The 13334-nt window shown below is 49.9% G+C and overlaps 4 protein-coding genes across 4 annotated transcripts; 2 read left to right on the plus strand and 2 right to left on the minus strand.

The window, feature by feature from the left end:
* Window positions 1-63: 63 nt before the first annotated feature.
* F5B22DRAFT_635525 (uncharacterized protein) lies at window positions 64-4702 on the plus strand (the record flags this gene model as incomplete). The annotated part of the gene is made up of 4 exons (XM_047977159.1): window positions 64-304; window positions 364-798; window positions 854-2661; window positions 2714-4702. 4 exons carry the CDS (start codon window positions 64-66, stop codon window positions 4700-4702), a joined length of 4473 nt encoding a protein of 1490 aa, XP_047832140.1.
* Window positions 4703-5609: 907 nt separating this feature from the next.
* On the minus strand, window positions 5610-7311 carry F5B22DRAFT_635526 (metalloprotease; the record flags this gene model as incomplete). Its single annotated transcript, XM_047977160.1, has 4 exons — window positions 5610-5796; window positions 5930-6362; window positions 6518-6665; window positions 6808-7311. The coding sequence occupies 4 exons, from the start codon at window positions 7309-7311 to the stop codon at window positions 5610-5612; spliced, it is 1272 nt and encodes a 423-aa protein (XP_047832141.1).
* Window positions 7312-9897: 2586 nt separating this feature from the next.
* Window positions 9898-11076, minus strand: F5B22DRAFT_645286 (polysaccharide lyase family 1 protein; the record flags this gene model as incomplete). Its single annotated transcript, XM_047978555.1, has 4 exons — window positions 9898-10238; window positions 10314-10640; window positions 10699-10865; window positions 10922-11076. The coding sequence occupies 4 exons, from the start codon at window positions 11074-11076 to the stop codon at window positions 9898-9900; spliced, it is 990 nt and encodes a 329-aa protein (XP_047832142.1).
* Window positions 11077-12168: 1092 nt separating this feature from the next.
* Window positions 12169-13327, plus strand: F5B22DRAFT_88858 (uncharacterized protein). Its single transcript, XM_047980669.1, has 2 exons — window positions 12169-12734; window positions 12884-13327. Exons 1-2 carry the CDS (start codon window positions 12507-12509, stop codon window positions 13220-13222), a joined length of 567 nt encoding a protein of 188 aa, XP_047832143.1. The 5' UTR covers window positions 12169-12506; the 3' UTR covers window positions 13223-13327.
* Window positions 13328-13334: the final 7 nt, after the last annotated feature.

The raw sequence follows: 13334 nt of genomic DNA on the forward strand, positions 1-13334 counted from the left end.
TAGTATTCCGCATTTCCTGCATATATAAACACACTCTGTTGTCCAGCGAGGGAGCCCACGACTATGTCTCAAGCTGGTGGCCGTGGACATATCTTCGGTCTCTACCGTCCACCCAGTGGCGACAACCATGACAGACATATACAGCATATCATCGACCATACTAGCAGTCTCTTCCCTGAGACTAGCTATCCCCTACCACAGACATTTACCTCTGCTAGCGATTATTGCGACCAAGACAACCTCAATGTTGGTCTAGACCACATGACACGCGATGGGGTTGAATACAATGGCCTGGATGACTTTGGTATGCCCCCTCAATTATGCCGCGCATCAAACAAAACTCTGATTTCGCCCTCTCTCTAGATCGCACAGTACTTGGCCATCCACGAACTACGTACCACTCTCCGAGCACTAGAAACTTTCCCAGTAACGGCGCTATTAATGAACGGATTTCTTTACCGTTGTACACTAGCTCTGACAGACCACGTCGCGTTTTAGAGGATGCAAGTCATTATTTCAGACCCTTCGTGCCTAGAGATCCTGATCACCCATCACAATTCCAAAGTATTCCCAATTACCTTGGTGATCGGCTTCCCGAGCTCAACCGTGCATTTCCTATTTGCGGTGCTCAAGATCCTTCCTTAGAATTCCCATATCAACTGTTAGCACGCAACCCTTTAGCCCAGGTTGCAAGATCTCAGCACCTACCATCCACCCAGTTAATATCAAATCGGAACAGCACAAGAGATGAAGAGATCAGATTCGGCCGACAGCTCTTTGCGCAGCCTTTATATGCTGGTATGGCGAATAATCAAATTGTCAGAGTACCAACACATAGCTGACACGCTTGCAGAAAAGACCACGCCACCGATACACTCCTCACTGTCAAGTAGCTCTCCCTCGCAAGCGGTGAACTCGAGTCCTTCAGTTCGCATCAGCCAAGAGAAGCAAAAATCGATCTTCAAACGCAATAGTGCTCTCCCAAAATGGAACCAAAAGTTTCAGCTTGATCTCGACCATGCTTCCTACCCACCACCTATTGTAAACAATACCTTGTTGATTGACCCACGGCAATCGTTGCCTGACAAGTTCCGTGCAATTTTCCCATTCCAGCTGTTCAATGTTGTACAGTCAAAGTGTTTCCCTCTGGTATATGGCACGAATGACAACGTAGTTATTTCAGCACCTACTGGCTCTGGTAAGACTGCAATTCTGGAGATGGCTATCTGCAAGCTTGTGTCCACCCAAGGGGGAGGCAACTACAAGATTATCTATCAAGCACCCACAAAGTCCTTATGTTCCGAAAAGGCAAGGGACTGGCAGGCGAAGTTCAGTCATATGAACCTACACTGTGTTGAGCTTACTGGAGATACTTCTCAGGCTGAGGCTCGCCGCATTGGTAGTGCATCCATAATCGTTACTACGCCTGAAAAGTGGGATTCAATCACAAGAAAATGGAAAGATCATATGAGACTACTAGAACTCGTCCGACTTGTGCTTATCGACGAAGTTCACATTCTAAAGGACACTCGAGGCGCGACCCTCGAAGCAGTAGTCTCCAGAATGAAGACCATCGGGGCTAGCATTCGCTTTGTTGCTATCAGTGCAACAGTTCCAAACATCAAAGACATCGCTATATGGCTTGGCCGCGATCATGAGAACCAGCATGAACCAGCAAGACACGAAGTTTTCGGAGAAGAATTGCGACCGGTCAAACTGCAGAGGCATGTGTATGGTTATGATGGCGCGCCCAACGACTTCATTTTTGAAAAGTCGCTTGATGGAAAGCTAAATCTCCTGATAGCAAAGCACTCTAAAGGAAAGCCGATTATGGTGTTCTGTTTCACAAGAAAGTCTTGTGAGCGTACAGCCCAGTCTCTAGCGGAATGGTGGTCAACATGTCGTAATGATGACCGGCCATGGCCACCACCAAATCACCGCATTCCTGTGATATCACAGGATTTACAAGAGCTCACTCGCTATGGAGTCGCATTTCATCACGCAGGTCTGGAAGCTAGTGACAGAGCTGCGATCGAAAGGGAATTTCTTAACGGTCAGTTACATCTTATATGCTGTACATCTACTCTCGCCGTTGGAGTCAACTTGCCTTGTCACACTGTCGTTCTCAAAGGCACTAACCATTACACTGATGATGGGCCACAAGAATACTCAGACTTGGAAGTCATACAGATGTTGGGACGTGCAGGCCGTCCACAATTTGATAGTCGAGCTATTGCGATTATCATGACGAGGACAGGAAACGTCCAAAGGTACGAGAAACTAGTTTCCGGCGAGGAGCTTCTAGAAAGCACGTTACATCAAAATTTATTAGAGCACTTAAACTCTGAGATCGGGCTTGGGACAATCCAAGACATTCAGACTGCGAAGAAGTGGATCGGCGGCACATTTCTCAGTGTGCGAGTACGGCAATCGCCTTCTTTATATAACCTTCAAGGTGTCCAAAGCGCTGCTGGCGCGGATGAACAAATGGAGGAGTGGTGTGAGCGAGACGTCAAACTTCTGCAAGATAATGGGCTCGTGACTCAGCAGATACCACTCAAGTGCACTGAGTATGGTCAAGCTATGTCTAGATACATGATTAAGTTCGATACCATGAGGCTTCTACTTTCGATTCCTCGAGCTGCTGGCGTTGGAGAAATGGTAGGTAAAGCGAGCAAAGTCCTTGTATCATCACGTGTTAACGCATTTACAGCTCACTATCATCTGCAAGGATATGGAGTTCAAAGATTTCAAATTCAAGCCAACTGAGAGAGCTGTTTTTCGGGAACTCAACAAGTCGCCTCTTATTCTCCATCAAATAAAGGAAACATTGTCCCTCACTTGGCATAAGATCTTCATGATTGTCCAAATCTATCTTGGAGGGGTCGATCTGCCAACAGATAAGGATACCAACTTCATCCGCCAAGATTTGCTTAGAGAACGACGAATGGTATTTGATCGCCTAAAGCGGCTCGTACGTTGCGTGATCGACTGCAAAGCATACGAAGGCGACGGATTAGGAACTCAGGCCGCACTCGAACTCCATCGATCTATAGAGGCCCAGGCCTGGGAAAACAAGCCGGCGCAGCTATCTCAGATTCCAGGTTTTGGACCAGTAGCTGTGCGAAAATGGGTTAGCTTCGGGGTTCGTACAGTTTTAGAAGTGGCAGACAAAGATATCCATGATATCGAGCGAATTGCTAGCAGAAATCCTCCGTACGGCCGAAATGTACAGAAAATACTGGAAAAGTTTCCTCGCCTTACATTGAAGGCTGATTTAGTAGAATCTACAGCACCACGTCTCGAGTCAAACGAATCTATATCGGTCACTGTCAAAGCACACTTGGGGCACCGCAACACTAAGACAGCACCGTATTGGAAGGATAGGATTCCCCCGTTGACCTTCATCGCACTAACATCAGACGGAACTCTTGCATATTTCTGGCGCGGGAGTGCGAAGAAGCTCGAGAAATCAAGCGGTTTAGACATAAAGTTCCCTGTTGCTCTCACAGCGCCGAATCAGAAAATATTCTGTCACTTTAGCTGTGAAAGTGTCGTAGGAACGCAGGTAACGGTCAATTTGGAGCCCAAGGTTCCTGCCTCCGTTTTCCGGAAGATCCGCAAACAAGAAGTCCATCCCACTGCTTCAACTAATGTACCGCATATCGAAGAGGACTATGAGGATATTTCTGACGAGGCTATGCTTGAAGCTCTCAATTCGCCAAGAATTCACGATCTTGAACTAAACCTAAAGTCACCAGAATTTCTGGACAAAGGGGAAGAGGACTTCCCACTCATTGACGAGATCCTGTCAGAAGAAGTTGCTCTGACTGGAATGACTGGACTACCTGATGCCCCTCTGGCGAAAATGGATAATGGCAGATACCTTTGCAATCACCACTGCCGCAATGGTGGTCTTACCAAGCTAGGGAAACCGTGCAATCACAAATGCTGTCAACAAGGGGTTGAAAAATATCGACCGCCCAAATTATCGAAAGTGTCAGGCAACTTGGGCGGCTCATGTGAGAATAGGCGCGCTGATCACTGTGAGGGTGGGAAGAAGGCAAACTCAACTTTGCTCATGACGCCTCATGATCCGAAAACTGCTCGCACTAGGCGCAAGGGCCAAGATCACCCTGGAAAGACACCGAGAACTAAGAAACGCTCGCTGGATGGTGCTCACATACCTCGGAGAGCCAAGCTAGCTCGCGTCGATTCTTCATCCAGCTTTTCAAACATTGAGTTTATCGATCTCTGCGACTCGAGTGACAACAGTAGTACATCAACGAGAAAACCACCTTCTCTAAGTAGAACTCGGAAGCAGCGGTATAAATTGCTACATCTCCACGAGAATGTTAAGAGTGATGGAATACTTTCGCCACGCCTAACCAAAAGCCACAAAGCACAGCCTTCCCCTGGGAGCGGTAGTGTACAGGGTTGTTTAGGTGATGATGGGAGATCCCTCACTACTATAGATGTGGACAAAGCTGCCATACCTGCCGGGGATGAGCCTTTGGGTGATACTTATGACGATGATGATATGTCTGATCTGCCAGGTCTGGACGAGCTCCTTGGCGGTGGAAAAGTCACTGAAGTACCTGAAATGAGTGAAAATGCATCGCCACGAATGGCCTGGGCGAATGATGAGACATTATATCCTGGTGTAGTACACAGCCTGAAGGAAAGTATGGAGTATGGTTAGGCACCAAACCTCAGCTTTACTACAGTTGATGAACTACAAAAAGCATCTGATCGATTTGACTTGCCATCTGCTGACAACACAATCGAAACATCACAGCCTTCATCCCTCGCCCTCGTCCGTCAAGGGCCAGACACCCATGGCTTGAGCTCTCCTCTGCCGGCATTCGACACAAATGCTCCAATATTTTCTCGGGAGGATGAACGACTATCGGATTCTCATATTAATGCGGACGAGTCCTGCGTTAATAGTCTTTCTACCCCTGTTCATGAAGAGCAGGCAAGTGACAGCGAGGACAGCTCATCAAATGAGTTAGAGGATTCTGAGCCAACCTGGGTTACCGATTATGACTCAGGGCTGATCGACAGCCTACGGGGATTGGTCAACTTTATTGATTAAGATATCAGTGGTGACAGGGGAGCTACACCTTTGTCTTCTCTGCCATAAATCTCCCAAAATATCGGCATTGACTGTATTTGAAAATACCACTTATCGCATTGCTACATATTGGCTTGAAGCTGAGACGCATCTACATCCCGCAGAAAATGTACAGAGGGCGTAACACTAACTAATCGAGAACCTCTAGGGCTGCTTTGAGGACAGAAAGGGTCAGATTGAGAAAGCGTAGATGAAATACAATATTCAAGTTTGCTGTGTCAAACTAAAATAAACTTGCATTTTGCGAGCAAACTCTCCTACATTATAATGATGTATGCTTAACAGAAAGACATCACTTCAAATAATAGCTATCCCAAATATACTATCTGAATTTCAATCGTAGAAGTTTGGGGCAGTATTGTTGTTACAGAGTAGAAGAACCATGTCAATGACGTGATCCACCGAAACGTTCGCATCTAAACGCTGCTACTTTGTACCCCTGACAGATTGGCTGAGTTCCAACAGCCATGCTTTAGGCATGTGATTTGCGGATGACACCAACTTCGTTCCAGGCCTTGCGAACAACCGCCGCTCCCTCATCACCGAAGAGCTCCTCGGCCTTATCCACGGTTGCGTCGGCGAATTGCATGAAGGTGCACCTGGGAGGGATTTGTCCGCTCTGCAGCGTCTCCCACCAGATCTTGCCGGCCTTCTCCCAGCTACAGAATTAAAATATCTGTGGTTAGCATATGAAGTCACTTGGATAAATAGGTGATGAATTGTGCGTGTGTATGTGAGAGAGAGAGGGGGGGGAAAGTATTATAAGGGACAAGAGAGACCGGGAAAACTTACGAATAACCCCCGAAGGCGATGGCGGTGAGATAGAAGGCCTTGTTGGGGATGCCCGAGTACAAGTGGACGCCGCCGTTGTCCTCGAAGGTGAACTTGTAGTCCTTGAAGTTGTCGGGCTGCGGGTCCTTGCCGAAGCGGGGGTCGTTGTAGGCGGTGCCGGGGGCCTTCATGGAGCGCAGGGCGACGCCCTTGACGCCGGGCATCAGGCACTCCTCGCCGACGAGCCAGTCGGCCTGCTCGGCCGTCTCGTCCTGCACGCGCTGCTTCACCATGATGCCGAAGGTGTCGGAGACGTGCTCGTTCAGCGCGCCCGACTGGCCCGTGTAGTCGAGCGGCGAGGTGTGCTCCGTCACGGCGTGCGTGAGCTCGTGGCCGATGACGTCCACGGCGTTGGTGAAGTTGCCGAGGAAATTGTGGCCGTCGCCGTATACCACTTTGTGTGAAAGAATTAGTGTATGTGGGTAGGGAGATGGATGAGGCCTTGAGCGGGGGTTTGAGATTCTTGTCCTGAGAAACAGCGTCGTGAACGCTCTTTGGACGGGACTAGAGCTGGGTAGTAGGCACATTATCATAAATGACGCGACTTACTCTGCGCGATCTCGGGGTCCCAGAACGCGTTCTCGTACTTGTTGCCAAAGTGCACGGAGCTGATGACGTTCATGTTCTTGTTGTCGATGGACTTCCAGTTGAAGATGTCGGAGTAGAAGCTCAGGACGTTGCCCGCGTTCTCGTAGGCCTGGTTTTCAGGGGTGGAAGTTAGTGGATTGCTGGTTGAGGGTAGATTCTGTATATGGGTTTGTGAGTGCAAAGGGGAATCACTAAGATCCTTGATTTGTGCTCTCGGGTTCGCGTTACTGGAGAATGGGTGTGAGACTGACCTGGTTAGCAGCCTCGTCGCTGACGGCCTTCTGTCCTTCGACGCGCAACACATCGCCTGGCAGATTGCCCTCGTCTTCCGTGTGCTTGGCATCGTACACAGCGCGGTAGGTCGTCTCGGCCTTGGCCGGTTCAGCGGCAGCAGTGAGGGTCTTCGCCTGTGCGGCGATGCCCTGGGCCTGCTGATACTTGGCTTGGACGTCCTCGATGTGAGAGAGGTCCCGCTTGGCCTTGGAGCGGGTTTCCTCGTCGACGTCCTCGCATTCGGAGATGTGCTTCAGCAGAACGTCCGGGATGATGCGCTGCTTGGGCTGGTATCCGGCAGCGCCTCGAAAGCCACGGGGAGCAGTCAGCTCGGTGAAGACGCGCTGGCGCTTCTCTAGGTAGGTTTTGCTGAAGTCGAGACAGCTGCGGGCTGACTTGCGAATCTCATCGCTGTTGTGCTCACTCTCGGCGAGGGCGTTGAGGAGATAAGGGGGAACGACGGAGCACATGTGAGGTGCCATGTTGGTTATGTTTACGGATAGTTGCTGAGAAGTATGTCAAGAGTTGAATCTCAAAAGGCTATCTAGATGGTGAAAGTGAGTAGTAGATATAATAGTGAATGAGAACTAAGTAAGTAAGTAATATGATGCCAAGTGAGAATGATCCGGCCTGTTGGAAGCCTTTCTTATATATTGCTTCGGAGGCACTGCAAGACGTATGACAAGACAGCCCCGATTTATGCGCCTAGTGATCCCCAGGGAGACCAGGGCCACGAGGTAGCCGATGACATGAACTGCCTTGGATGCAACCATTTGCCGCAGGTTTTTGCTTTGTTCACTACCGGCTTGGCCGTGATGCACGGAGCTGAGGGGGACTAGTTCCGGTGACGAAGGTATGTGTATCACAGCATCAAGACACATTCTCGTCACGTAGGTACCTACCTACTCCAGGCAGATCTAGGCACCACTTCTCCCAACCCGAAATGTCACTGTAGTCACAATGGGACCTTGCCTTGGCCATCTGACCCGCTGGCTTGACGTAGATACATTCCGAAGGAAGGGATCAGGGATATGGCTATGTAACCCAACAATCTGGCAAACATATCGTGGTCCTAGCCTCATCAGTTTTCAACAAGCAAGGCACGTAATACGGTAGGAGTGTAGTACATAGATATGCTGATATGGGGTTGATGTTGGGGGGCGTTTTCCTCCCGCATGTTGACAGGTCAGCTCTACTGCAGGCTGACTGATCTCACGCCCAAACACCGACAAGCGAGCGTTCGGCAAGAAGTCATTGGTCAAAGCAGCTACTGCTGTGTGTTTATGGGCTTGGTCTAGATGTGGTGGGCTATCTAGCTGGCGCCAGCTATGCCGTAGTCTTGCGATGTTTTCTCGAAGAGGTTGATATGACGTAGTTAGGATATACTTCTGCTGTGTTATAGCTTCGCTTGTTCCAGGAACCGTCCTCTTCCCTTCGGACCACCTACCTGGTACACTTGATGTCGTTATGCGGAGCAGTGGCTGTTTGTTTCCTTCTTACCAGTATGATTGATGCCGTGTTGTTGTCGTAGCGTGTTTGGGCTTATGCTTGTCTGTGGGGCAGAGCAATCCCGTGTGGCTGGCATGGGGGCTGACATCCATTTTGTAACATGGATTATGACATGCTGTGCCACTGCTACACCAATACTGACTAGAAATTGCCATTTCGTGACTGGGCATCGTCTAGCCTGACTTCCCTGTTGGTGTTTCGCTTGCCATAGGCTCTGGGGCCTTGTTTTCCACTCCAGGCTCTCGTGGTGTGGTTACTAGTCGGTCGGTACAGCATGAGCAGCCTGTCTTGTCCTTGGCCTGCCTTGTCATGTCTTACATGGATGTCCCAAGTAAAGTGCATGTTGCTTGCTCGCATAAGTAGTTACATACAGTAGTCTGTCAGACTGTCAGTTAGCTGTCTGAATAGAGAAACACTGCTTAACTTGACCAATCACTGCGCATGCGTGACGACCTTGGATACCGGATCGAGACGAATTTGCGATCGGCTATCTCCGCCCAGGTTCAGGGAGCTGATGCCCACTAGGTAGGTAGAATAAATGCCTACATGGATTTATTTGAGACAGAGGATCTATCGACAATTCGAAGATGAGGAAACCTGCATAGCAGCTATGCAGCTTTCCTTAAAATCCCAGTAAGCGCTATTAGTAAATCATCGCTTCGCCTCTGACTATCGAAAGACATGGTGATATACCTAATTAGAACAAGAAAGGAAGAGCAGAACGAAGAAGCGCGTACCTGAAGCATCAGATTGTGCTTGGAAGACCCCTGTCTTAAGATCCGAATTAAGGCTTAGAGGCTGACGTACATGCTACCTAAGCTCTAAGCTCAGATGAGCTAGGGAGCTACCTACTTAGGATCAGTCGCAAGACACTTGGATCCGCATTGCGCTGCAAATTAATGACCATGACACATTTCAGAAGCCACGATGCTATCCATTCCTGTTGAATAACGTGTCACAAGCGTCTTTGTTAATCTATCTCAGCTAGGTAGCCAGACAGCTAGGCAACACCGCCACGATGTGATGAAAGTCACGGCCGCCGCCCAAGAATGAGTAGGTAGACGAAGGAGAGGCAGGTGATCAGATGCTGCCGCGAGACGACATACCCGCCGCTCGGGTCAGCTGGGATCGGTCAGCCCGCCCACATCCATCCCATCATCGTCTCAGGCCTTCGCGCTCATCCAACCCACATTATCACTGCTGCATGAGAGGATTAGTCGTACCATCTGCAGCAGGGCAAAGAGGTGTGCACGACTAGTGAAGTGACCAAGAGATACAGATGCATTCAGTCACGTGTTTGGGGCGCGTCTGTCAGACCTCTATCTACGTTTATCTACAGAGTACCTGTGGACGATTAGGTTTCACACATTATGTGCAACATGATTAGCTAGGCACATCCGGGAACCCGGTGCACACTGACTATCAGTATTGTAGGACTGCCAAAGCACGGCGAAATGCACCTATCCTCTGACCACATCCATCTCACAGTCGCCTTGCTCACGGTTTTATATACAAAATGTGCTGTGCTTCTCTACAACTTCTCTCGTGGCGTAGTATGCTTAGAAAGAGAGGATGGCGCCGGCATTGGCGGTGACAGAGGCCTTGGTTTTGCGAGATCCGAGGAGAGAGTAGCTATACGGGACGCTGGCGAGGGTTCCCTTGGGAGCCGAGTCGCTGCTGCCACCGAGGGCGACGTCCTTTACCACGGCATATCCAGTTGCGTCGCTGTCGGCGGAGTAGATGGCATTATCGCCACAGCCCTCGAAAACGGTGCTCTCGACAAGGACCTGGGCGCCTAGCCGGGTGTTGATGGCCGAGTGCACGTTCTCGTAGTATGAGTTGAAGATGTGGGCGGTGCCGAAGCGGACCGAGGGTCCACGGCTGTTGAGGTTCCGGAAGTCTGTAAGGGTGGGTGTTAGCATTTTGCATTGAGGAGCGATGAGTGTATGCAGAGGCGAAACGGGATACTACGTACAGTTGTTGGCGTAGGTGACGGTGAGATGGCCGGTGTCCTCGTCGGCGTTCGAGTCGCTGTGACCTACGAGAGAGCTCTTGTAGTGGTCATGCAGATAGCTGTTTGAGACAGTGATATAATCGCTGGCATGAGTAATGTCAAGGAGACCGTCATAGTAGTCCTTGTCGTGATCCATGTCGCTCGAGAGGTCGCAGTGGTCAACCCAGATATTTGTCGACTCCTGAATACCGATTGCATCCCCATCATCCGCGAGGACCTTTGAGATCTTCAGGTTTCGGACAATGACGTTGGACTGTCCCTTGATGTAGAGGCCGACACCCTCGAGGCCTAGAAACATCGGTCATATTAGTCAATGGCTCATCTAACTTGGGTGATAGCAACTTACTCCCACCAGCCCCGATGATAGACTTGTTGGAACCCACTCGCGTTTTGTAAGCCCCGGAGATGGGGCCATTCACGACAATAACGTACGCCTCGTCGGCCTCGGCAGCAGCAGTGAAGGATGCAAGATCCGAGACGGTAGTCGTGGTGCCGCCAGCGCCACCCTTAGTACTGATGAGGAGTTATTACAGCTTGATCTGCTTAGTTGCATCGAGGTAAGCACGTACCCGCCGTTCTTCGTGGCGTAACCAACGCTCGCAGCATCAGTTATGGTAGCTCGCTTCTGGATGGGAGCATTGTGCGCCTCGTTCGTGGTACGAGTAGGAACTGCGGAGACGCACGCTGCCAACAGAGCAGCAGCAGCAGAAGATGCGAACCTCATGGTGAGTAAGAAGAGTAAAGGAGATGAGATCTGAAGATAGTCTGAAAAACCTAATGCTGCTGACAGGCTGAGGCCGGCTGGTCTACGAGGTTATTCTTGATCTCTGTTCTGGTTTCCATGGTCTGTTTATATGCATCGCGGCTCTTGTTATTCTACCGTTTACAATGACTAAAGTGTTCACGAACCCAGTGACTAAACTGTAAGTAATAATCCTCGAATCAGCAACGATTCTGGATCACTAGACGGCTTCCGAATGATCATCACTGAGGGCCGTTGAATTACATAATACAAACACCATCTCCAATGCACATCATTACTCTCTTTGATGCGGATCTCAAAGGAGACCGCTTCTCGGAGGCGTCTTTTAGAAATACTGTGATGGAGGGTTTATGAGGCATCAGCTGCACCAATTGTTATCTCATGGTTATTCTGCTCTATAGTGTAAGATTGCAGGGACGGGCTAGCAGGCGTCTGTCTCAGTGGATATTCTACCATAGAGTAGGTACGCGTTCAATGAACGAAAATGGATGCCGCTTCCGCACGATCCTATTTAAAAAAAGGTCCGACCCATCATCCACAAGGGTGAAAATGCGTTCTCGTAGCGCAGGGGACGTACCTGATGCTATGCCAAGGATCACTAACACAGGGGCAAAACCTGGGGTCTACACTAGTTGCGGAATGCGAAGGGTAGCATTCTTAACGGAACCCGCTGGCATGGGTCAATACGTAGACACGGCATTGGCGCAAAAATAGACGGCACATACGGAGAAATTCTTGATAGGGCCGTTGGAGGGACATCAAGGGGTTGCGTAGGCCTTGCCAGGGTCTCGTGGGATAGATGCCGTTCGGAAGGGCTTTTGATGCCATGAAGGAGTGTGCCCATCACTACGACAACCTGTCTTAGCTCGGATCACATCATAGGCTCAGGCAAATCTATTGATGCTAAATTCATTGAATATCAACAAAGTCGTTAGCAGAGCGAGAAGGAAGCCGGGAGTCGAGACGGAGACACGGACGGAATCATGATGCAGGTGTGGAAAAGGTAACGACAAAGCGCTCGCACTGAAAGTGCGTGACAGCAAGAGGGTTCCCCATCGACGTCACCTTCCGACAAACAACTGAAAGGCCGCAGATTGGAAGTAGCGATGGGCTCTGACTGTAGACACGGGAATATCGAGGGGAAGAGCAGACGCAATGGGAATGAGCAGAAGGAATGATGGTCTCTTCGACAGAGCTCGCTGTCCTCAGTTTCCTGACCATCTTCTCGTCTCCTCTCGCACATCAGAACCACCACATCACATCATCTGCCGCTCTGTTAGCCCGTCACTCGCTCAATCATAACAAGACTTCTGCTTCGACATCATTACAGCTTCAAGAGACACATTCTTTCCATCCACCCTTGAACAAAACCCAGCCTTCACACTTCAAAGATGCATTTCCTCGCTTATCTCGCAGCCGCTACTCTAGTCTCGGCAGAAGCTTTCAGCATCTCCGTGTTCGCTCCCAACACCGACGTTGACGGTGCCATCCTGCATGCGTACGACCACGGCTTTGCAACCCAGCTAGAGGGCCCAGCGACCTACTGCCCTCTGAAGCCTGAAACCGATTGCCCTAAGGTTGCTGGCACGCTGGTGAGCATGAACATGGAGTACATGGCGGTATGTCCTTGACGTGTCAGCGTTTCTATTCCTCCACTTACTCATATCGTAAATGACTGCTCGACGCCCCCGGACTTCTCACGTCTTCCATACGAGCATCATCTTAGCTTTCTTGGTGAGTGCGGCTAATGTTTTCGTCAAATCGATAGGTCCAAGTACCCGGAGGCCAGGAAATCTACGTCGGAGCCGACGGGCAGGTTCAGTATATGACTGCTCATTCGCATGCACTCCCTCCGGGAGCAATAGTCGGCGGCTGGTTCCACAAAGGGATCGAATCCGCTTGTCTGGGACCGCTAGCACACGACTTGGCGGACTTCACTGACGGCAAGGGCAATGGTGGCCTTGTCCTTTGCCCCGTGGACTGGACTATAAAGGGCTCAACGCTATATGCTAAGACTAAGGGTTTCAAGGAGAAAGGTTGCACCGACATCCTTGGACTGCAAATGACTTTGTCAAACTCCAGCGTTGGATGTTGGCAATACAACTGATGGGGGGATGATGGCTTATTGTTGACCGCGGTTATACGAATTCATTGATAGGATTAGTCGGCATTGATAGCACCAGTATCATTCTTAGATATTCAACGTTTTCTTGACCCAG

This window comes from Xylaria bambusicola (assembly GCF_022495145.1).
Source record: "Xylaria bambusicola strain CBS 139988 unplaced genomic scaffold F5B22scaffold_14, whole genome shotgun sequence".
NCBI classification, from domain to species: Eukaryota; Fungi; Ascomycota; class Sordariomycetes; order Xylariales; family Xylariaceae; genus Xylaria; species Xylaria bambusicola.